Below are 24,279 nucleotides of genomic sequence, written 5' to 3' on the forward strand. Positions count from 1 at the left end.
TAACATAAGTAGCATACACTACAATACTATTGAATTTAATTTATCATAGCTGCCTACAAACCTAGACTTCATGGATTCTTTCCTATAGGAGAGCTTAGATGGCTGCTTCTCTAGGTCAGAATACCAGAACGAAACAAATGTTTCATTCAATGTGTAGTCAATCCGTGGTTTCAGTTAACCTTAGATAAATTTTTTTTGTAAGATTTTGAAATAGATTCTTTACTAGTCACAATTGATTGATCACTGGGTGGTGATCAATGTTATGTGTGTCAAGTCCTTATTTAGCTTAGATCGAATGCTACCGTTCATGCTGCAGTGTGGCCACCAGTCTAGGTGACTCGACATTGCGGGCACTATATATTGATTTTTATATGGTGGTTGGAGGTAGTCGACAGGAAACCCTGGACCCGGGTTCGCAACATGATCGATAGCATTCTATCTGCACTAAATAAGGACTTAACACACATGACATTGATCACCACCCAGTGATCAATCAATTGTGATTACATCTCAGTCCTACAGGAGGTCAGTCGCGGTTCGGATAGATCATTGGTAACGTCTCTGACTGTGAAGCTGAGTAACACGTGATCGAATCCGTCAGGGAGCACCAGTTCCCTCAGGATTACAGGTACACCTTAGTGACGAGTGCCAAGTGGCACGAAACCCGGGTCCTGTCGACTACCTCCAACCACCATCTAATTCTTTAATAGCGAATACTGAATATACCCATTCCCCAATGTCTATCATCTTATAAACTAGGATTATGTGAAGTTCATTTTTCAAAATTATTACATGTTAGTTTCTATGATAGGTAATAGGTTATATAACAAAGGGTTAGAAGTGAATAAAACATCTTAATTTTATTCTTTTGTTTCTAAATATTCCTGTTTCAGTATTATTACCATATGAATGATATGAACTAAACATATATTTGTTATCAATTTGGGGTTATAAAGATTGTTAGGTTTTTATCGAGACTATGAACCGATCAATGTTAGACCACTATTGAAGACATGGAAGGATTGGATAGCCGTTTTATCCTAATATGGGACTCCATAGCAGTGAGCACAGATGATCCCACACGCGGGATTCGAACCCATGACCTTTGATCTTGCGCAAACACTTAGCCTTTAGACTATCTGTTACATTCTTGATCTGTCTACCCATTTTTAGTGCTGGGGATATTTATCTAATATGGATTTAGACCTTAACGCGATACACTGACCGGCTGAACGTTAAGGCTAGTATAGGTGAGTTCAAAGTGGAGTAGAAAGAAGAAAACTATTCGATCACCTGATTGGCTGACAAGCACGCGTGTGAGAGAAGACAAGTCAACTGGAACAGTACTCGATTTATTCTCGATTCCGATCTGGTTCCCGATTTCAGATCAATGTAAAAAGGTACATGAATAAATAGATGACTAACCCGACCACAAAGTACAATAATTAGGAAAATACAATTATATCCAAAACTGGAGATTAGCGTAGAAAATAGAATACAATAGCTTTGGAACAAAAAGGGATATGACAGTCAATCATACATTAAACGAAAGCTTATGATCTGTAGAATAGATTAGGGACAAAAATAAATTTTAATGTCTTACAAGCTTTGAATGAACTGAAATAACGTCCCCCAAAAATAACTTCCGTAGTTTGTCAAGGCTTCCTGTGTCTTTGTTCATATCACTATCGTTGGATACCGGCTCATTAGTCTGGAGGTTAAACGTTCAGGCAAGATTGAACGCCCAATCTTCAATCATATGATTTGTTAGCTTTAAAAAAAAAAACTGATTTCCTCTCATTGTCATTTATCAATAAAATTACAACCCAAAATATTTTAGGATCAAAATTATCGTACAATTCACATACTTATAACATTGAAACTGAATATGTATCATTATGTTGGAGTAGCTTTTAGAATGAATGCTTTAAGGGTGAAGAAATCTAGATGAGACTATAATTTATGGATTACCATTGAGTGATGTTAGACTGAACTCCGCCTGGAGTCCCTCCGGGGGCTACTGCCGGTCCCAAGCCCGGATAAAGGAGGAGGGTTGGGCATGGGGTTAGCGTCCCCATCCCGTAGAAAACTAACTCGCTAAAAAAACGCTAACCAGAAAAAATTATTCAAACCTTTTAAACTCTGCCTTGGGAGTCAGAAGGTCTTCATTTAGAAGAACTATGACGCCTCATGATGAAAGCCGAATTCCTTCGGAAGTTACGAGGCCGATGCCCCTTCTGACAACCAGAGCGACCATTTATTTAGGTACATGGAATGTTCGTACAATGTGGGACACCGGAAGAGCCTTCCAGATTGCTGCAGAAATGAGAAGATACAACCTAGAGGTACTTGGGATCAGTGAAACACATTGGACACAAGTTGGACAACAACGACTAACTACAGGAGAGCTTCTGTTATACTCCGGCCATGAAGAAGAAAATGCACCACATACACAAGGAGTTGCATTGATGCTGTCCAAACAAGCACAAATTGCACTTATAGGATGGGAATCTCATGGACCAAGGATCATCAAAGCCTCGTTCAAAACAAAGAAAGAGGGTATTTCAATGAACATCATCCAATTCTATGCGCCTACCAACGACTACAATGAAGACGCTAAAGATCAATTCTACAATAGGCTGCAGTCAATAGTCGAGAAGTGCCCAACAAAGGACCTGACCATTCTGATGGGAGATTTCAACGCCAAGGTTGGAACGGACAACACTGGATATGAAGACATCATGGGACGACACGGACTGGGAGAAAGAAACGAAAATGGTGAGAGATTTGCAAATCTATGTGCCTTCAATAAGCTGGTCATAGGCGGCACCATATTCCCACATAAACGCATACACAAAACCACATGGACTTCACCGGATCACTCTACACAAAACCAAATCGACCATATTTGCATCAACAAAACGTTCAGGAGGACTATAGAGGACGTGAGAACTAAGAGAGGAGCTGATATAGCATCAGATCATCACTTGCTGGTCGCCAAGATGAAATTGAAACTCAAGAAGCACTGGACAACGGGGCAGACAGTATCACAAAAGTTCAATACGGCCTTTTTCCAGGATACTAACAAACTCAACAAATTCAAGATAGTCCTCAGCAACAAGTTCCAGGCCTTTCATGATCTACTCAATGGAGAAGGAACTACTGTGGAGAGCAACTGGAAGGGGATCAAAGAGGCAATCACTTCAACATGTCATGAGGTCCTGGGTCACAAGAAGCACGACCACAAGGAATGGATCACTGTTGGTACACTGGATAAGATTCAAGAAAGAAGGAACAAGAAGGCAGCAATCAATACCAGCCGAACAAGAGCAGAAAAAGCCAAGGCACAAGCTGAATACACGGAAATAAACAAACAAGTGAAGAGGAGCATCAGAACCGACAAATGTAAATATGTGGAAGAATTAGCAACGACGGCGGAAAAGGCTGCAAGAGAAGGAAACATGAGACAATTATATGACACGACAAAGAAACTCTCTGGAAATCGCCGCAAACCAGAACGACCAGTGAAAAGCAAGGAAGGCAAGGTAATTACCAACATTGAAGAGCAACAAAACAGGTGGGTAGAACACTTCAAAGAACTGTTGAATCGACCAGCTCCACTGAACCCACCCAACATCGAAGCAGCACCCACGGACCTCCCAATCAATGTTGGCCCACCAACAATTGAAGAAATCAGCATGGCCATCAGACAAATCAAGAGTGGCAAAGCAGCAGGACCGGACAACATCCCAGCAGAGGCACTAAAAGCAGACGTAGCGGCAACTGCAAGGATACTCCACATTCTCTTCAATAAGATTTGGGATGAGGAACAAGTACCAACAGACTGGAAAGAAGGACTCCTGATCAAAATACCGAAGAAAGGTGATCTCAGCAAGTGTGATAACTACAGGCGCATCACTCTTCTCTCAATACCGGGAAAAGTCTTCAACAGAGTATTGTTAAACAGGATGAAGGACTGCGTAGACGTCCAACTTCGTGACCAACAGGCAGGATTCCGTAAGGATAGATCGTGTACAGACCAAATCGCAACTCTACGGATCATTGTGGAACAATCAATTGAATGGAATTCATCACTCTACATCAACTTCATTGACTACGAAAAGGCATTTGATAGCGTGGACAGAACAACACTATGGAAATTTCTTCGACACTACGGCGTGCCTCAGAAGATAGTCAATATCATACAGAACTCATATGATGGATTACACTGCAAAATCGTGCATGGAGGACAGTTGACAAAGTCGTTCAAAGTGAAGACCGGTGTTAGGCAAGGTTGCTTACTCTCACCCTTTCTCTTTCTCCTGGTGATCGACTGGATCATGAAGACGTCAACGTCTGAAGGAAAGCGCGGGATACAATGGACATCTAAGATGCAGTTGGATGATCTAGACTTCGCAGACGATCTGGCCCTTCTATCCCAAACGCAACAACAGATGCAGATGACAAACAGTGTGGCAGCAGCCTCAGCAGCAATAGGTCTCAATATACACAAAGGGAAAAGCAGGATTCTCCGATACAACACAGAATGCACCAATCCAATCATAATTGACGGAGAAGATTTGGAAGATGTAAAAACCTTTACGTATTTGGGCAGCATCATTGATGAACAGGGTGGATCTGATGCAGATGTGAAGGCGCGGATCGGCAAAGCAAGAGCAGCATATTTACAACTGAGGAACATCTGAAACTCAAAGCAACTGTCAACCAACACCAAGGTCAGGATTTTCAATACAAATGTCAAGACAGTTCTACTGTATGGGGCAGAAACCTGGAGAACTACAAAAGCCATCATCCAGAAAATACAGGTGTTTATTAACAATTGTCTACGCAAAATACTTCAGATCCATTGGCCGGACACTATTAGCAACAACGTACTGTGGGAGAGAACAAACCAGATTCCAGTGGAGGAAGAAATCAGGAAGAAGCGCTGGAAGTGGATAGGACACACATTGAGGAAAGCACCCAACTGCGTCACAAGACAAGCCCTCACATGGAATCCTGAAGGTCAAAGGAAAAGAGGAATACTAAAGAACACATTACGCCGAGAAATGGAGATAGACATGAGAAAAATGAACAAGAATTGGATGGAACTAGAAAAGAAGGCCCAGGACAGAGTGGGTTGGAGAATGCTGGTCAGCGGCCTATGCTCCATTGGGAGTAACAGGCGTAAGTAAGTAAGTAAGATGTTAGACTGACCTTGAGAGTATCCACCTGGTAACTAGGACCAAATGAAGGTTATAAATTAGTGTGAGGAATTATAATTATGATTTACAGTTGATGGTTAAGGTTAAGAATTGGATTTGCGGGGGGGGGGGGTCATCACGAACTGACATCAGCTATAATGCCATGAATCTATTTAGCTCAATGGATGAATGAATTTCGCGCGAAAATCGAGGGCCTGGTATCATATACCTGATTGGCTAGTTTATAAATTATAATCCTGCCACTTGATGACCAGTTTATTAAATCATTCTGGCAACTATTTTTGTTTTATTTTAATAGTATTGCAGTGAACAGCGGGGACAATCGAATGTATTTGAACACAAAATAATAGAACATCTTACTAAAATCTGAGAACTATACAGTAAATAATTAATTTGCAAAATATCAATCTATTGTCTCAAACTTGACTGTTTCTTTTGCAAATATCAGTACATCGGTCCTACAGATGAAAGCTTGATCTTAAGATCACTGAAGTGAGATCCATTCAAAGACAAGTACTTACATGCTTACTTACACCTGTTACCCCTCGTAGAGGAACGTGAGCCGCCCACCAGAAATCTCCATAGGGATCTGTCCTGTTCAACTCTTCCCAGTTGTTCTTAGTTGCTACTGTATTATCTAGTACCACATCAAGCCCATATGGGCTATTCTAACTTTCGGACAGATCGATCTATTCATTCTATTCAAGCCCGATTTTTACCCTGTTTATTATTAGCTTATTAAACTTTACTGTTTTTTATATGAGCGTATGTGCGCGTGTTTCTTGTCCTACCCATAACATGTCTGGAGCCTATTTTTGTCTGACCATAAACATCGACTCCGCCTGTAGCTCTTCTACGGCTACTGCTGGTTCTAAGACCGGGTAAAGAAGGAGGATTGGGAGTGCGGACGGCAACCCCATCCCATGGAAAAAAATCTTGCTAAAAAATAGCTAACCAGATTAAGAAAATTAAACTCTGCTCTCTGAGTTCAAAGAAAAATTATGACGCCTCATAATGAAAGCCGAGATTCTTAGGAAATCATGAGGCAGATGCCCCTTCTAACAACCAGAGCAACAATTCTCATATGTACACGGAACGTTCGGACAATGTGTGAGATCGGGAAGACCGGTCAAATAGCAACGGATATGAGGAGCTACAACTTGACAGTACTGAGAATCAGCGAAAGCTATTGGGTCCAAATAGGACAGCAAAGGCTAAATACGAAAGATGCTGCTGTACACTGGTCAAAAAAGGAAAAATGCCACACACTCAGGGAGTTGCTCTGATGCTGTCCAAAGAAGCACGAAATACACCTATAGGATAGGAATCTCATACATCCGGAATCATCAACACAACTAGGGCTATATCAGAAAACAAATGAATACAGATAATCTAATAGTTCTCCTTACTCCATCATCAAATCGAATATTGAGCAATATATTGCACAAGCAGATGGCTATCAAGACTCAGTAGCCAAGTTGGTAACGCGATAGCATTTGAAGCAGACGGTACTGGGTTCGAGTCTGAGATGCAGGTACATCTAGCTGACGACTCCCGAATACGACGAAACACGCGTCCTCGATTCCACTACTAACCACTATCCATCTTTGCTAACTAACCAATATAGTTTATTTTACATTACGAGAATCAAATATTCAAAACAAATAACATACTCGACAAGTGGCTTTTCCTTTATCAGAAAACAAATGAATACAGATAATCTAATAGTTCTCCTTACTCCAACATCAAATCGAATATTGAGTGTTATAATCTATCAATTGAATTGATGCCTTGAGTACACTGTAAATATGTTTCTCATCTTGTCAATAATCTGTGTCATTTTTCTAGTTTAAAGATGAGTACTTGATAAAGATAAACAATGTGTATGTAAAACGTAAATGGTCATCAATTATGTGACATCGTGTTGTCTTATCATTTATTCACGTAATCGAATTACTCTCATTGTCAATTAGAGCGGTGTTTGAGTGAGTGGGTGAGTGAGTGAGAGAGCAGGAAAAGTTTGTTTACTCAATTGTGAAACGAAATTGTAAACTTCCAATCACTACTCATTCTAATTGAATCAATGTTTGAAGTGGATTATACTCATAATGGCAAGCGAAAATAATTGAACATCCGACAGTTGTAATTATCCTGGTTTGTTGTTTCCGTTCGACAGTTGGTCAATATATTTTTGTCATACATATCAATTTGACATTGAATGTGTTGTGAAGTTGATTGTAGTAATTTCAAATTGAGTATGTTTAGATGGAAAGAGAAGTAGATCAGTCATTTCAGATTGTAAAGACACATTTAGTCGATTTGTGAATGAACATGAATCCGAGTAAATAGTGTTGTGACTTTAAGTCAAGCTAATTATCACGTGACTAATTCGCCGATCGAACTACGACTTATACAAACTTGGTACTGTGTCAAACCAATGACGTTCGAACGGTATGGTCAGCCTAGCATCCTTATTGATCCATTGTTTGTCTAACCCGTCCAGTTGAGTCCAGAACGCCAAAACTGGCTTCCACCATGCGAATCATTTATTTCAAACATACTGGGTTTATATACCGACCAAACACATCGTATCATACCATAAAATAGAAAATAACACTTGTACAAGATCAAGTCAGAAAGTGGCAGTGAGTGTGGGGGACTGTGATCAATAAACTGAACATAAGAATAGTAAATCGTGTTATCATAATGGTCTATTGGTCAAAATGAAGCTTATAATAGGAGGAATATAAATATGCATAGCTTCGCTACCTAATAATTATACAATCAAATTATGTACATAAATAGTTCTGACGAGTTACTATTCATAATTCTCGTCGGGATATAACAATAAGCATTACATTTAGTTGACATAAAAGAAGATCCGTTTATCTTACTGAATGCTACAATCTCTCGATAACTAATGTTACACTTATCTATTCAATTTTGAGCTACCCTGTTGCTCAAGAACTGATGATAGAATCTGATTGTTTAAACCAAATGAAATGGGTTTAAACCTACTCCAATGAATGATTACAGTTTAATTATGTAATATACACTAATACCTTTAAACAAATTCAGGAAACTTAAGTGGCAAAGATTTGCAGCTCAGGCATATGAAAATATTTCCTTAAACCTAATCTATGAACGAATACAGAAATAGTCAATTTATCTTACAAGACTAGAGAACAACTCACATGAACAATTAACATGAACTCAAGAATAATTGAAGATGATAAAATCTATCAAAACAGTGTGTTAAAAACAAGAACATCACAGGACACGCTGATATAGTACTTGTAGAATAACTGAGTTAAGCACTGAAGATGCCGTCAAGCATAATAATGAAAACTCCACCATTAAATCATGTACATCAGGGACACACAACACTATTGAATTCAAATTGTAGAAAATATTGTGATCGAATGGTGAATTATTCTTATTTCGATAATCACTTATTAAAATGACAATATGATCCGAAGAATGGATACTGTGATTATTGGATAAAATTATATTATGCAATTCAGATGGTGGTTGTCACGCAGCTTCATAGTCAGAGACGTTACCACTGAGCTATCCGAGCCGCAACTGACCTCCTGTAGGACTGAGATGTAATCACAATTGATTGATCACTGGGTGGTGATCAATGTTATGCGTGTCAAGTCCTTTTTTAGTGCAGATCGAATGCTATAGATCATGTTGCGATTTGGCCACCAGTCTAGGTGACTCGACATTGCGGGTACAGGTACACCTTGCTGACGAGTGCCAAGTAGCACGAAACCCGGGTCCAGGTTTCCTGTTGACTACCTCCAACCACCATCTGAAACTCAATATATAGTGCCCGCAATGTCGAGTCACCTAGACTGGTGGCCACATTGCAACATGATCGATAGCATTCTATCTGCACTAACAAGGACTAGACACACATGACATTGATCACCACCCAGTGGTCAATCAAATGTGATTATATTATGCAATCGATAACATTTAAAAGATCTTCAATCCTTGATCGTTATGTAACCTAAATCTATACAAAGTATAAAGTCAACATCTTTACTGAGAATAGTTTCAATGTCACTAATCGTTATACATTAAAATTAAAACAGATAATCATTTCATTTTAAGGTAGTATATGTAATGAGTGTAGTACATCTGAATTAGTAATGATCAAAGGTTATAATTGTTTGACCTTCAAAAAAAAGTTATGTTAACGACAAAACTAAATGACTACTTTAAAATGGATTAAAAGGATCACACTGTGATCTTTCTGCATGACACCAAACTGAGTCAAATACTATATATATAATTTCCAGAAGATCTCATAAACAAATCACTATTCATATTTTATACAATACCATAAAAGCTGAGTTTAGATCAATCTTGTGACCTGTTTCAATTATATGTTTAGCAGTAGAGGATGATGGATACTTATCTTCTGCTCTTATTAGGTCACCTGATTGTATGTGTTTCTACAGCCATTTCGGTACATATTCACTCGCCCTAATGTGACCCAATAAGAGCAGAGGATAAACATCCATCATCCTCTATTGTTAAACACTATTCATATTGCTTATATCTTACTCCGTTGGAGTTGCATTTCGAAAATGGGTGTTATACTACTCATTTACTTTATGAGTAGCTAAACTCTTTAGTATAATATTCGATGGTAGAATCTATCAACCATTAAATGTGATAGAATTTTGTATACACTTTTCTAACTAAGGATATTGTATACACAAAGGATAAACCATTCAAGTGTTTTCTTTGATCCACGAGAAGAAGCATTATTGATGCATTTCAAAAGTGATTTAATACAAAACAGATCATGATCAATGAAATGGTTCTAATCCATATTAGTAAAAAAAATTCTCGCATAGACCAGATAGTTTGAAACTACCCAAGTTAATTGTCATTGGATATGTTATATCCTGTGAAATATGTAAAAAAAAACAACTAAACTTGTAAGAAGGACACTAAAAGGTCTTAAAAGTTCTAGGGCGATGATCAGTTTGTAATCTAGCCAAAATAAATGTGTATCATTCATGATCTCAATTATTATCAAGATATGTTATAGACGAATAGTACTTATTGTCTCATACGTTGTAGAATTATGCAGTGGAAATTTACTACAGAGACGAGCTTAAACTATTCTTAAAATGACTACATGATCTTGGAATCATTTTCAGGCAATAAGCAGAAAATCGGAAGTATTTTGAGTTAGAACTAATGCAAGTTGTTAGAGTTAAGTGATTTGAATAAGTTTGTCAGTTTTCCAACCTTATTATTGTAAACATTTCACTATATAGAGTCTTTAATCTGAGTGCAGTTTTATTCATGTTATTGGCCGATAAAAAAGATTTTCAGTAAAATCACTAGAGTTACACAGATGAAACTGTAAAGGAAGTATTATTGTCGCTATACTGATGTGAGGAATTCATGAGAGAAAACCGTAATCTATTTCAGGATCCTTACTTCAATAACTGATCAATCGACCCGTCAACTATCAATAAAATAATTCCTCAGTATAGGGTTGTGGAGATCATCAATTATTTGATAGAGATCATGAATCGATTGATGTTAGACAACCATTGAAAACCAGGAAGCACTGAACGACCGTTTCGTTCTATTGTGGGACACTCCTCGCCAGTGCGCATCCACAATCCCATAAGCGGGATCCTCACAAAGATTCATGAGGGAATTCTCGGAGTTTTGGTGAGAAGCCGTGACCAGTGGGGCTAATCCGAGTGATGATGGTGATGATAGGCCTTGGAACATAATGAATCCGTGTTTTTTTTCTCGTTGTATTTACATTTATCAAAGGATCAAGATGTATAAAACTAAGAATATGATTTAAAAAGATGATATTATATGATTATATATTATATGACTTGTGACGACGGACCACGGGTGAAATCGAGGAAGCTGTAGGAGGGCTCAGAAGGAGCCGAAGATATTCCATCCAACCAAATTTTGGAAGAATATCCTAGAATTCCTACGTGTAGCTTCCTGATTGGACAATGCTAATAACCCCCTGTATTCGGATTGGAAGACTGTAATGATGATTTCGTTCTTACTAAAAATTATAAATACCTGACAATTTTGTACTATAATTTGACAGTGTCTGAGAATAATAGTCCTTTCATTAGTCTTCTGTCTTCTCATTGCGACTTGGAAGGGTTCTGGCATTCTAGTGCTCACGTTATAAGCGGTATATCAAGAACAACCTTCTAGATATAACAGGACTCAAACTGTATGACGTAACACATACATACAAACATATATGTATATATACACACACACATAACAATCCAATCGTTAATTAACTACGGAAAGAATTCTATACATTATAACTTTTTATAATGAACCAAGTTTACACATAGTAATCAAATATTTTTATAATAATTATGTGGTTACCAAAATAAAAGGAATTTAAAAGGTGTCCATGTTTGTAAAAACAAAAAAAAACAACTAAAGTTTTCAGTTTATTCCAAAAAAAAGGACTGTACTGGGTTATTTAAAGAAAGTGTATGAACTCATTAAGAAGGATCAATAAAATGTTATTAATATTAGTATTATGACTTGAATAATCAATTTTTGTATTCCACAATAGAGAGCGTTTAAAATGAAGCCAGGAGTCGGACAGAAGACTGCTAATCTTATTTGGAATCTGATGATTCACAGTTCTAACACTGATAAGTAGTTCCTTAAAACAGAAGAATGCAATACAAGATAACATTCATACATATATCTGTATATAAAAACCAGTAGTCATGTTGGGTGAGATTATGGACAACCTTTGAGCGATGCTAAACTGATCTTGAGACTGTCTACGTACATACTACGGCCAAATTACGGTTATAAACCAGTTTGAGAAATTAGAATTATGATTTACAGTTAATAGTTAGGGTTAAGAATTAAATTTAGGGTTTTCATCACGAACTGACATCAGTTATAATGCCAAAAACTCTATTTAGCTAAATGAATAAATTTTGCGCCAAAATTCAAGACCAATTATCGTAAATCTCATTGGTTCGTCCATAAATTATAGTCTCGCTGTCATACTGATCAAATGAAGTTTACCTAAACCTGTAAATCAATTGACGAAATGTGAATTCTTAAATTAGAACAGAGTTCGTGCGCTTTGTTAAGAAAAAGAGATAGCCTACTTCTGTGATAGATATACGATAAATTAGTATCACTACTGTCAAGCTACAAATGTTAAGGATAAATTAAAACTATTAATTATGAATACTTTGTATGTTTATTTTGTGATAAATATTTCCAATGCTCTGATTTAACAAGATATTATTATCATTGTATTCCAACAGTTACATATTCACAATCTTACAGAAACAAAACTAGGACTATCCCAAATTCTGTATAATTTTTGTACTACCTGACATTAGCAAAACTCCGCCTGTACCTCTTATACGGTTACTGCCGGTCCCAAGCCCGGGTAAAGGAGGAGGGTTGGGCATGGGGTTAGCGTCCCCATCCCGTAGAAAACTAACTCGCTAAAAAAACGCTTACCAGAAAAAAATAATCCAAACCATTTTAACTCTACCCTGGAAGTTAGAAGGTCTTCATTTAGAAGAATTATGACGCTTCATGGTGAAAGCCGAGCTCCTTCGGAAGCCACGAGGCCGATGCCCCTTCTAACAACCAGAGCAAAAATTTTTATAGGTACATGGAACGTTCGAACAATGTGGGAAACCGGGAAGACCAGTCAAATATCAATGGAAATGAGGAGATACAACTTAGCAGTATTGGGAATCAGCGAAACCCACTGGACCCAAGCTGGACAGAAAAGGCTAAATACGGGAGAGATGCTGCTATACTTCGGTCACGGAGAGGACAATGCTCCACACACTCAGGGAGTCGCTCTTATGCTGTCCAAAGTAGCACGAAATGCACTTGTAGGATGGGAATCTCACGGATCCAGAATCATCAAAGCATCATTCAAAACAAAGAAGGAGGGGATCTTAATGAATATTATCCAATGTTATGCACCCACCAATGATAGCAACGACGACATTAAAGATCAATTCTACGAGCGGCTGCAGTCAATCATTGAGAAATGCCCAAGAAAGGACCTAACTATTCTGATGGGAGATCTAAATGCCAAAGTCGGAATAGACAACACTGGATATGAAGATATTATGGGACGACATGGACTAGGAGAAAGAAACGAAAATGGAGAAAGATTTGCAAATCTATGTGCATTCAACAAATTGGTCATAGGAGGCACAATATTTCCACACAAGCGTATACACAAGGCTACATGGATCTCACCGGACCACACTACAGAGAACCAAATAGATCATATTTGCATCAACAAAAAATTCCGAAGGACAATGGAAGATGTGAGAACCAGGAGAGGTGCTGACGTAGCTTCAGATCACCACCTAGTTGTAGCCAATTTGAAACTGAAGCTAAAAAAGAACTGGACAAGTGGACAAACAACACTACAAAGGTTCAATACAGCCTTCCTTCGAGATACTGTCAAACTCAATGAATTCAAGATAGCTCTCAACAACAGGTTCCAAGCCTTACAAGATCTACTGAAGGAAGAAGAAACCACTATGGAGGACAACTGGAAAGGCATCAAATAAGCATTAACTTCAACGTGTCAAGAGGTTCTGGGTCTAAAGAAACACCACCATAAGGAGTGGATCTCTATAGAAACACTGGACAAGATCAAAGAAAGGAAGAACAAGAAGGCAACAATAAACAACAGCCGAACACGAGCAGAGAAAGTCCAAGCACAAGCTGAATACATAGAAGCAAACAAACAAGTGAAGAGGAGCATTAGAAAAGACAAGAAGAAATACGTAGAAGAACTAGGAACGACGGCGGAAAAAGCTACTAGAGAAGGATATATGAAACAACTTTACGATACAACGAAGAAACTGGCAGCGAAATACAGTAAACTAGAGAGGCCGGTCAAAGACAAGGAAGGCAAGCCGATCACCGAAATTCAACAACAGCGTAACAGATGGGTAGAATACTTCGAGGAACTCCTGAATAGCAGCAGTCTCTGCATCACTAGGCCTCAGCATACACAAAGGGAAAACCAAGGTACTCAAATTCAAAGCGCACAACAGCAATCCAATCACTCTTGATGGCGAAACTCTGGAAGATGTAGAGTCCTTCATATACCTAGGAAGCATCATCGATGAACAAGGAGGATCCGATGCAGACGTAAAGGTGAGGATTGGCAAAGCAAGGGTCGCATTCCTTCAATTAAAGAACATATGGAACTCAAAACAACTTTCAACCAATATCAAAGTGAGAATCTTCAATACGAACGTCAAGGCAGTTCTACTGTATGGAGCTGAAACTTGGAGAACTACAACAACCACAATCAAGAAAGTACAAGCATTTATAAATAGCTGTCGACGCAAGATACTCAACATCCATTGGCCGGATACCATCAGCAATAGCCTTCTGTGGGAGAGAACAAACCAACTTCCAGCTGAAGAAGAAATTAGGAAAAGACGATGGAAATGGATAGGACATACATTACGCAAATCGTCAAACTGCATCACGAGGCAAGCCTTAACTTGGAATATTGAAGGGAAGCGAAAAAGAGGAAGGCCAAAGAACACATTGCGTCGGATAATAGAAGCAGATATGAAAAGGATGAATTACAACTGGAAGGAGCTAGAAAGGATTGCCCAGGACAGGGTGGGATGGAGAATGCTGGTGAGCGGCCTATGCTCCTTCACGAGGAGTAACAGGCGTAAGTAAGTAAGTGACATTAGCGAGGAAATTCGGGGTGGAAAAACTTTCTTAATTATTAATTTAGCACTACTTTTGGTTATGATACCGAACATTGTTTAACTTTCTAAAACTGCAGAAAATCATCTACAGGAATATCAGTACACTACCAACGGTGGTTAACATTTTTCGCGTGTAGAGCTGAAATGTAATTAAAGTACTTCAAAATTAGGTTCATTTCCTGATATCACTTGTATCTTGGGTTTTCATAACGATCAACATAAACAATATCGTTTTTATAAGTGTAATGTGATAAAACGTCACGATGTAGAAAACCCCTGTGATTGAGTTAGTTCTCTTTTCAGAGTTATGGTAGTAATACATTGATATGTCGATAAATAAGCTGACTACCTTGGGGGTTGGGGATAGTCAACTCTCCCGCTCGAAATGCTCTGACATTGCCACGCGTATTCAGCCACTGAGAGAGAAGTCCGAATCACTTCCTTCTCGAGATGAAAGCGTTGTTTATGAAAAATAAGAGGACAAAAATCAAATGTCTGACGCTTTAGCTGGGTTGTCGGAAGAAGGTAAGTAAAGTAAAGTAAAAGTAAAGGAAGGAAGGAAGGAAGGATATCTGTAATCACTAACTAAGACAAAACATATTTTCCAAAAAACAGAAACTTATATTTCAAGTATATCATTAACAAATGGAAGATTACATTATCATCACCATCAATCTCTTAGATGGTAGAAATTGTTCACTTGAAAATACAATAACATGTAAATATATCATATTTCACAGTAAGGAAAACACAACTGTAAAACATACCGAGAAATATTGTTTAAAAAATACTGATGACTGGTAATGTATGCGCTTAGTTTTTTCTCCCGTAGGGGGAGATTACAAAGCAATGGATGCTAATACAAAATATTCTACAAAAATGCATACAAAACACTTATTTATTTATTTCTTATTATCTAACTGAGAAATTATGGGGTATTATATATATATATATATATATATATATATATATATATATATATATATTCATAAATACAGAGGCACATTATAACGACACAAGGAAGATCACGTTATCATGCGCATTAATAGATAGTTGAAAGACACATGTGAACTATTAGTTGTGTTATCATTCATTCAAATAACTATACATGAAAGATATCTTTCAGTGGAAAAGCAAACAAATATTGAGAATGTAAATAGCAAAATAACAGTATCAATATATATATATATATATATATATATATATATATATATATATATATATATATATATATATAGTAATGTTGGGAGATAAATTGTATCTTCACAGTGTTGAAAGTGGAGATTACGAAGGAATAATCAAACTATCCATCCATCCATATATATATAACACTGGATACAAGTTGAAATCAAATAGAAAATACTGCCATTGTCAATAAGTAGAATTGAACAGTAACACAAGAGATTCAATTATCATTTTAAGAGAAAATAAGGGAGAAAAAAAAATACTTTACTACATACAAAATAAAACCAAATTAATCAATAAGCAAAGAGATAACCGATGTGCAGCAGAAGAGTAAATGGAAGAAGTTTATTTGGATATTACTATCACTATGATGACAACTACTAATACTACTACTACTACTACTACTACTACTACTACTACTACTACTACTACTACTACTACACAGAATGAGTAGTTGAATGGTTGGTGGGACATAAAATGTAACAGCAGTAGTAGTCGTTAAACAGCTACAAAAATGAGGAAGTAAGAAAGACTTTTCTTATCTCTATTTTACATACACACACATGTACTTCTGTATTTGTCTTCAATTAATTGATAATACTTATCTGTACACAATCAGACACACACACAGAGAAGATAACCTACAACAACTGAAGTATTGATTGATTTTAATCTAAATCCGAATGACGTCGAAAATCTAAATGATGCATAGCTGAATTGAATAATGAATGAAGACGAAACGCTTCAGCCAGTACCAATTTAATATTTTCATCAGTCCAATGAAATGTTGGTAAATGTTGTAATAATAACATAATACCTTGAAAATCTTGTTCACGGCAAAGATCATTAGAAAATTGTAGTAGAAAAGCTGCACAGACATAAACGTGAAAATTTGAAAATCCACTATTTTCTGACTGTATATAAAATGGAATTGAATTATAAAAAGGAAATGATCAATTAAATATATACGAGTAAATCATTCAATCAAATATGAAAGTACTATATAGTAGTAGTAGTCGAACGGGTTGACAGCTTCACTTATCTTGAAAGTTTAGTCAGCCTTAATGGGTTGGTATCGGACGAAATCTCAGCACAGATTCGAAAATCTCGTTTGGCTTTTGCCAACTTACGTCACCTATGGAGAAGGCGAGATATACGCCTATCAATTAAGGGACGAGTACACTGCAAAGCAGTTCGTTCTGTTTTAATTTACGGCAGCGAAACATAGCCATTAAGAGTAGAAGATACTCGTAAGCTACTAGTATTCGACCACAGATGCCCTAGAAATATTGCTGGCGTCTTCTGGGATCACCGGGTAAGTAATAGTGAGGTTAGACGCAGGGTATTAGGGAATGATGGTAAATCAGTTGACGAGTTTGTTAATCTTCATCGACTGAGATGGTTGGGCCACGTGTTACGTATGCCCGAACACTGATTACCACGACGTGCAATGCTAACCGGTGTTGGAGATAGTTGGAAGAAGGTTAGAGGCGGCCAAACCAAAACGTGGCATCAGTGCTTGAAGACATTAACTTCTAGTTTGAGCCATGTTGGTAGATGCAGACTACTTGGTTGGGGTCCGCGTGACTATCGTAACCAATGGTTGGAGACTCTTGATGACATGGCTCAGAATCGGTCACAATGGCGTCGGTGTATACACTCTCTGTTTTCCCTTAAACTAAGAGATTAAAATCGCTTCATATCTTTCTTTCTACTAACTAATTCTTTCTCCCTGTACTATATCCTTATTGCAATCTTTCTTTTATATATTACCACCTCTGAATTAACCACTTATATGAATCCGGTGTCCATCTTGTGTTAATGAGGTATGGCAACTTGGACCGATGCATATATGTGCCTGGTCCCACGTTGTAGCTGACTGACTGATTGTATACAACAAACTAAATTAATAAGATATTTTATACTGTGAAATAGTCTCACAATCTATTCACATCTAAATAATAATTATACGCTCATTAGTGGCTACAATTGATGTAGCTTAACGTAGTTTCAGTGCAGACTTTTATGTCTGAAGAAGTAAGATAGCCATCATGGATGATATTCAATCCAGTGATCAAAGGTGATAGATAGTCAATGAAATTCTTTCTCATACCTCAAATTCACCCTTACGAATACACGTACAATCTGCTATCTTAACACATTTTTTTTCATATCATACACACTATAAAAAATACATTAAAAATTGTTCACATGATTGAATGACCTATTTATTATACAGTTAACTGAAGAACCATGTACCCATTTTTATATTCGATAATTTTGATGTTTGATTATATTTGCTTGAAAGTGTTTGAACCAGATTGTCGAACAAAAATTAAGATTCATTAAAATACTATGAAGGTTCTTATAAAAAATTAGAAGCAGTTCAGTTAAGAAAAACACAACCAGAAAGTAATCATACATTTAAACAAGTTCCTCTCACTTATATGAGCAAAATAAATTTACAACAGCATCGCCACTCGCTTCTATTCTGAGCCACGTCTGATAACGCCTCAAGCCATTGTGTTGCACTATCTGTCGGACCCCAACCAGGGAGTTGAGAAGGACCAACGGAAGCTAATCTTGCACAGCTTTCTTTCGTATTACGCATATCATACACTGACCAACACTCTATTTTTAACAACCGGTCCCAATGTCGGCAAATAATTCACGATGTGGAATTCTCTGGGACGACATTAGTAGGACATGTTCAAACCATTGAAGTCGATGTTTCAAGATAGTGACACTAATCGAATTATCGTTGCTGTGCCCAAACAAACGATGCTGAACCTCTGAATTAATAACATGGTGTTACCACTGGATTTCAGCAATCCTTGCCTCTTAATGCTTCTAAGATTTATTATTATTACTTTCGTAGACTAATGTTCTATTTATTTTTGTTCTATTTTCTATTATACTCATCTTCCTTTCTCTATCTCTACACAATCTCGTTTTTACTTGTATGGAGTATATGTATTTTGCTGTCCCCTGTGTACCGGTAATTAAGGTGTTTAAATAAATAAATATTTTTCACACCATTCTAATACTGATCTAGACAATCAATGGAATACTCCTTTCCGAGAACGACAGTGTCAGTTGCTATGTCAAGCCCACATGGCTTATTCTAGCTTCCGGACAGGTCAATTTATTCATTCTACTTGAGTTACATTTTGACCTTGTTAACTATTCGCTTATCAACCTTGACTGTTTTTATATGAGCGTATATGTGTGCCTTTCTCATTTCACTCATCATATGTATGTAACTTATTTTTGTCTGACTATAAATATCGATTCACGCTTAGTTAAATCAAGTTGATCCACATGCTTTCTCCACTACGTGTTATTTCGCTTCGCTGCCTTCTTTCCGCTTCGTTTCCTTAATCGTTTGTCTGGATCAACGATTGTATGCAATATATGCATGCGAAATCCATTCTCGTATTTGACTTATTTAATCCCGTTATTCACAAACGCGAGTTAAGTCGATGATTATATACGAGGATTGCCGACATGTATATTTCAATAAAAATCACTTACGATTTAAATGGAGTCAGATTTAGGGTCACTAAACAAAATAGAGAAAATGTCGATAATGCAATGAGAAGATGAATGTTATCATTGCATTATCGAAATTTATCCAAGTGACTAATTGTTTTAAAATACAGAAAGTTCCCATGACTGTAAGTAAATGGTTTACTATCGTATCTGTCTAGAAAAGCATTATATTAGGATGCAAACTGCCTTTAATTGCGGAGATTAATTGAGTAGACTAGGTACCATGAAGCGGAAGCGATTTCGAGTCATAAATTTTTCTGTGTAAACCTGTGACTAAAAGGTTATAAACTTTAGGACTTAAAGCAGTACGCAAACACAAGCGAATATACGAGATATTTTAGTAATTGGGTTAGTCGGCTTTTAACCAGTAGGCTAGTCTCACTTCAGCTATTAAGAATTAAGCATTATTTGGATTGACTTTTGTCAACTTTCGTCACCTATGGCATAAGCGAGATGTTCGTCTGGCAAACAAAGGATGAATATACTATGTGGCAGTTTGTTTCGATCTACTTTATAGCTGGGAAAATGGATTCAGTATATTATTTGTAGGTCACTAGTATTTGGCTATAGATGCCTTCGGAGCACTGCTGGTCATCAAGTGAACACTTATGTTGAGGTTGGATGTAGTATATTACATAAAGATGGCAAATCAGTTGATGAGCTAGTGAATTTTTATTGACTGGATTGGTTGGGACATGTAGACTGCCAGGATGAGATCTTAGCTAAAATTGTGACCAATGGTTGGAGACGTTGGGTGATATGGCTCTGAATCAGCCACAATCTAACAAATGCATTCACTATTTGTTTTCACTTAGATTTTGAGTTTTAAGATTGTCTTATACTTTTTATCTCGAAAAATTATTATTTCCTCTTGAATCATTTTGTCTCTGCCTAATCTTTTCTGTTACCTCTGATATTATTACTAATCCTACTATTCTGATATTGGCATGAATAATTTTTACTTTGTTGTAAGGATATGGTATGGCAACTTGAACTGATGGGTAAAAGTGAGTTAGGTTTAATACTACCAATGGCTGACCGATTAGTTCAAAGTCGACTACTACATAAACCTGTACTTGATGAATTCCCATTAAATCTGTGTCGTTAGTAAACCAAAATATAAACGAACATATACAAAAAGACAAGTGAAAAAAATTCAACGTACCATATAAGTATCCCATAAACGTATAATACATCGTAATGGTAATTCACGTATTAATAAATTATTCATCCATCGAAAAGCAAATTGTAAAAATTCAACATCATTTTGTATAAAATGTTGATATAATTTAGTATCAATACGTTCAATTAGACTAGCCAACATCTTTACATTGTTTTGTAGGCCAGGTTGAGCAAATGTATAATTATCTTGTATTGTATCCAATAGATGTGATGTACACCAAAATACATCAGCTTCAACTGAATTCAATTTTTCACAGGTGATATCCGAATGTAGGCTTAATTCACCTGATGTATTTAAATCTATAATGAGTATAGGATAAGAGGTGGAGTTGATTCAATGAAAGTAAAGCGTGGCAGAAGAAGAAAGATAAACAAGCAACAAAAGAGGACAGCCGAAGAGAAGTGATTTCAAAAAGAAAAGACAGTGTAGTGTGCATTACTTATAGTTTTTTTCTAAATAAATGCTACAAAGAAAATATAGTGAATACATATCAGCCAAATGTTTATCCGATTAGGTTGTAAATGATAATGGTTGACCTAAGGTGAGAGCGTATATCTGTTTATCTAAGATGGATAAATATGTAGGATCTAAAGAAACTTCTTGATGAATTTTAAAAGAATGATTAACTATACTACGGATAAAAAATGACATTATTTCCATGATCTTAAAATCTTGTGGTATTAAGAAAAATCGATATCGAGAATCAATCTCTTATATATCGTGGTTTGTATTTTGATTGACGACCATTCAGAGTAGCAATCAACCCTATGTTTGCCCAGCCCTATAGGGTTGATCGAATTCTGTTACCAAGTTCAAATGCAATCGCTAGTCTGACTCGATACCATGTGTATCATATTTTGCTGTTAGTTGGATGCTGTTAGCAGGATCACCTTAGCTTGGATCTCCTATTAGTTAGGATCCATTAGTAAAGCGTATCAGTAATCACGAGGGGATTAATGTAGCTTTCAGGACTCTAAACTGCTAAGATGAGATAAAACGTGAACAGTTTAATTTAGTGTGATATCTGTTCAGTATACCATGCAGCATTAATGTATACATTAATTCAGTGGAAAATTCATTTATACGTTCCTCCTAATTCATTTGTGTGATATTTATTTATTCCTTATTCACTGCCCGTAAAATCTATAAACAAATGAATATATTTGGTTAAAATTGACATGTCTTTGAAGGGTCAATATAATATTCGCTTGACATGGATCATTGTCTTATTATTTGCATTGTGTGAATCTCAGTTTCGCACCTGTCTCAAGTTCAACTTCCATACAAACCTGCATCAGATAGTATACCATTATCAAAGTATAACCTAATAACTGCCTATCATACATACACAATTATATATCACTCATTCAAACATAGTGAAAAAACGATATCAAATGATGACTGCATTGAGACAACATCAATAAAAGTCAATCAGTGTAAAGGACTACTACATAAACACTAAAATTAGTTCTAAGTCATCAATAGAAATCAATGGATCAGTGTAAATCTCTCAGTAGTTAGTTAGTGTGCTTTAATTAAAAGAAAAAAAAATGCTTCAACAATTACATCTCTATGACAATAGATGTTATAATGTTGAATTTTATAAAAATCTAAAGAGCTTCAACTTGTTGATAACCTTTCAATAATCATTTCACATTCTAATAACTAAACTATATAAGAGCTAAGAATTAGAAAGTGGTAAATATATGCAAACTTAGAAATGGCTAAATTATTATCAACTTAATAGAGAAAACGATAGAAATATAGATAACACGTTTAAAACATTTCCTTTTATAGCATTTTATCAATTACGATGTATTACATAACTAAAAGTAAAACACACATATATTGCATACTTTCATGCAGGTACTTTTGAAAAGAGAAAATAAATGAAGTTATTTCATTTGTTACAACTTAAATCAGAGATTATTTGTAGTAATGCTTGATGAGAAATTATGAAATAAACTTCTATCTTTATAAGCAAAAACGGATAGTGATTAGCAGTGGAATTTAGGACAAAGCGCGTTTCGTCCTATTTAGGATGTACCTGTAACTCAGAGTTGATGTTCACTCTAGGACTCGAACCCAGTACAGTTCACTTCAAACACCATTGCGTTATGCACTTAGCTACTGAGTCCTGGTAGCCACCTGCTTGTACAATGGGGTGAAGTTATATTCACTCTGAGATGTAGGTACATCCAGTTGACGAGTCACAAATAGGACGAAACGCGAGTCCTGAATTCCACTACTAGTCATTATCCGTCTTTGCTTATAAAGCTTGTGACTTCAGGCAGTATCGAGTCATTCCGCACAGAATTCACATATGCCAACAAGAGACTGATCAATTGCAGCCCTAAATAACAATGGGAAGACACAAGTAAACAACGTCAAGTGAATAAAACTTCTATCTTGTTATCATATTGTTCATAAAATATTTATTAAAATTACTTTGAAGGTCATCGTGAAGATTAGAGATCCGAACAAATAGATAGTTGATCTAGTTAAATTAAATTATTAAAGCTGGATTTTCAACAGCAACAAAAAATCTAACTTTATCTGGAGCTATTTTCTATGGTTATTGTTAGTCCCAAGCTCGAATAAAGGAGAAGAGTTTGACATAGAGTTAGTAACCCCATCCAGTAAAAAGAACTTTGTTGAAGAATATTAACCAGAAACAGTACTAAATAGACATATTAAAAATTAATATTAACTTAATACTATACTTTGCCTAACAAACCATTACGCAACTGTAGAAAATATTCAACACATCCATGGACAAGTAACGATTTTTATTTAATTATTATAAACTATTTGAAAATATCTCCATGACTCAAGAGTGGAACGAAAGCGTCTTTTTTAACAGCACCTAAGTAACCAAATACAGGTTTGCAGTATAGTCAGTTATGAATCAGAACTATTGTGTGCAGGTTTAAAAACATGGTATATTGAACTAGAAGTTGAATATTTAACCAAATGAATAATATGTCAAGGCAGAGAGAGGGTTATTAATTTGTAAATATGCACCTTGATATGAAAGTTATAACAAATATAGGACAAGATTAATCGAAGGTTAAGATCTATTATTTGGTATAATTTTATGGGACTGCCCTAAACATGCCTAATAACACTACACCTGAGAGCAAAAAATATTAACACTAAGTTTTTATATCGAATGAGATACTCGGCTTCTAACTAGCAGGTAATCGGTTTGAATCCCATGCTACCTATCTCAGTTAGTGTGGCGAAATAGTATACTTTTTTAAAATTCATTTGACAAGTACAGGTCCCTGAACTCGTCAACGAACCACCGTTCAATTGAATAGGGGTCGGTGATATTAACCGGGTGCCCATAGAC

At 36.5% G+C, this 24,279-nt stretch overlaps 1 protein-coding gene across 2 annotated transcripts in view; it reads right to left on the reverse strand.

Annotated features, from left to right (window-relative positions):
- Positions 1-866: 866 nt before the first annotated feature.
- MS3_00005879 (uncharacterized protein) overlaps positions 867-24,279 on the reverse strand; it is a 46,417-nt gene continuing 23,004 nt past the window's right edge. Inside the window, exons 7-9 of one of the 2 annotated variants that reach the window (XM_051213962.1) lie at positions 20,907-21,223; positions 15,354-17,103; positions 867-1,771 (exon numbers count right to left, since the gene is read on the reverse strand). In XM_051213962.1, coding sequence (XP_051069984.1) covers positions 16,858-17,103; positions 20,907-21,223 — 563 coding nt within the window. In that variant the 3' untranslated portion in view covers positions 867-1,771; positions 15,354-16,857. Of the gene's footprint in view, positions 1,772-15,353; positions 17,104-20,906; positions 21,224-24,279 lie in introns of those variants that run through there. The other variant, XM_051213963.1, reaches the window with a different exon arrangement.

The sequence above is a fragment of the Schistosoma haematobium genome, chromosome 3 (assembly GCF_000699445.3).
Source record: "Schistosoma haematobium chromosome 3, whole genome shotgun sequence".
Lineage (NCBI taxonomy): Eukaryota > Metazoa > Platyhelminthes > Trematoda > Strigeidida > Schistosomatidae > Schistosoma > Schistosoma haematobium.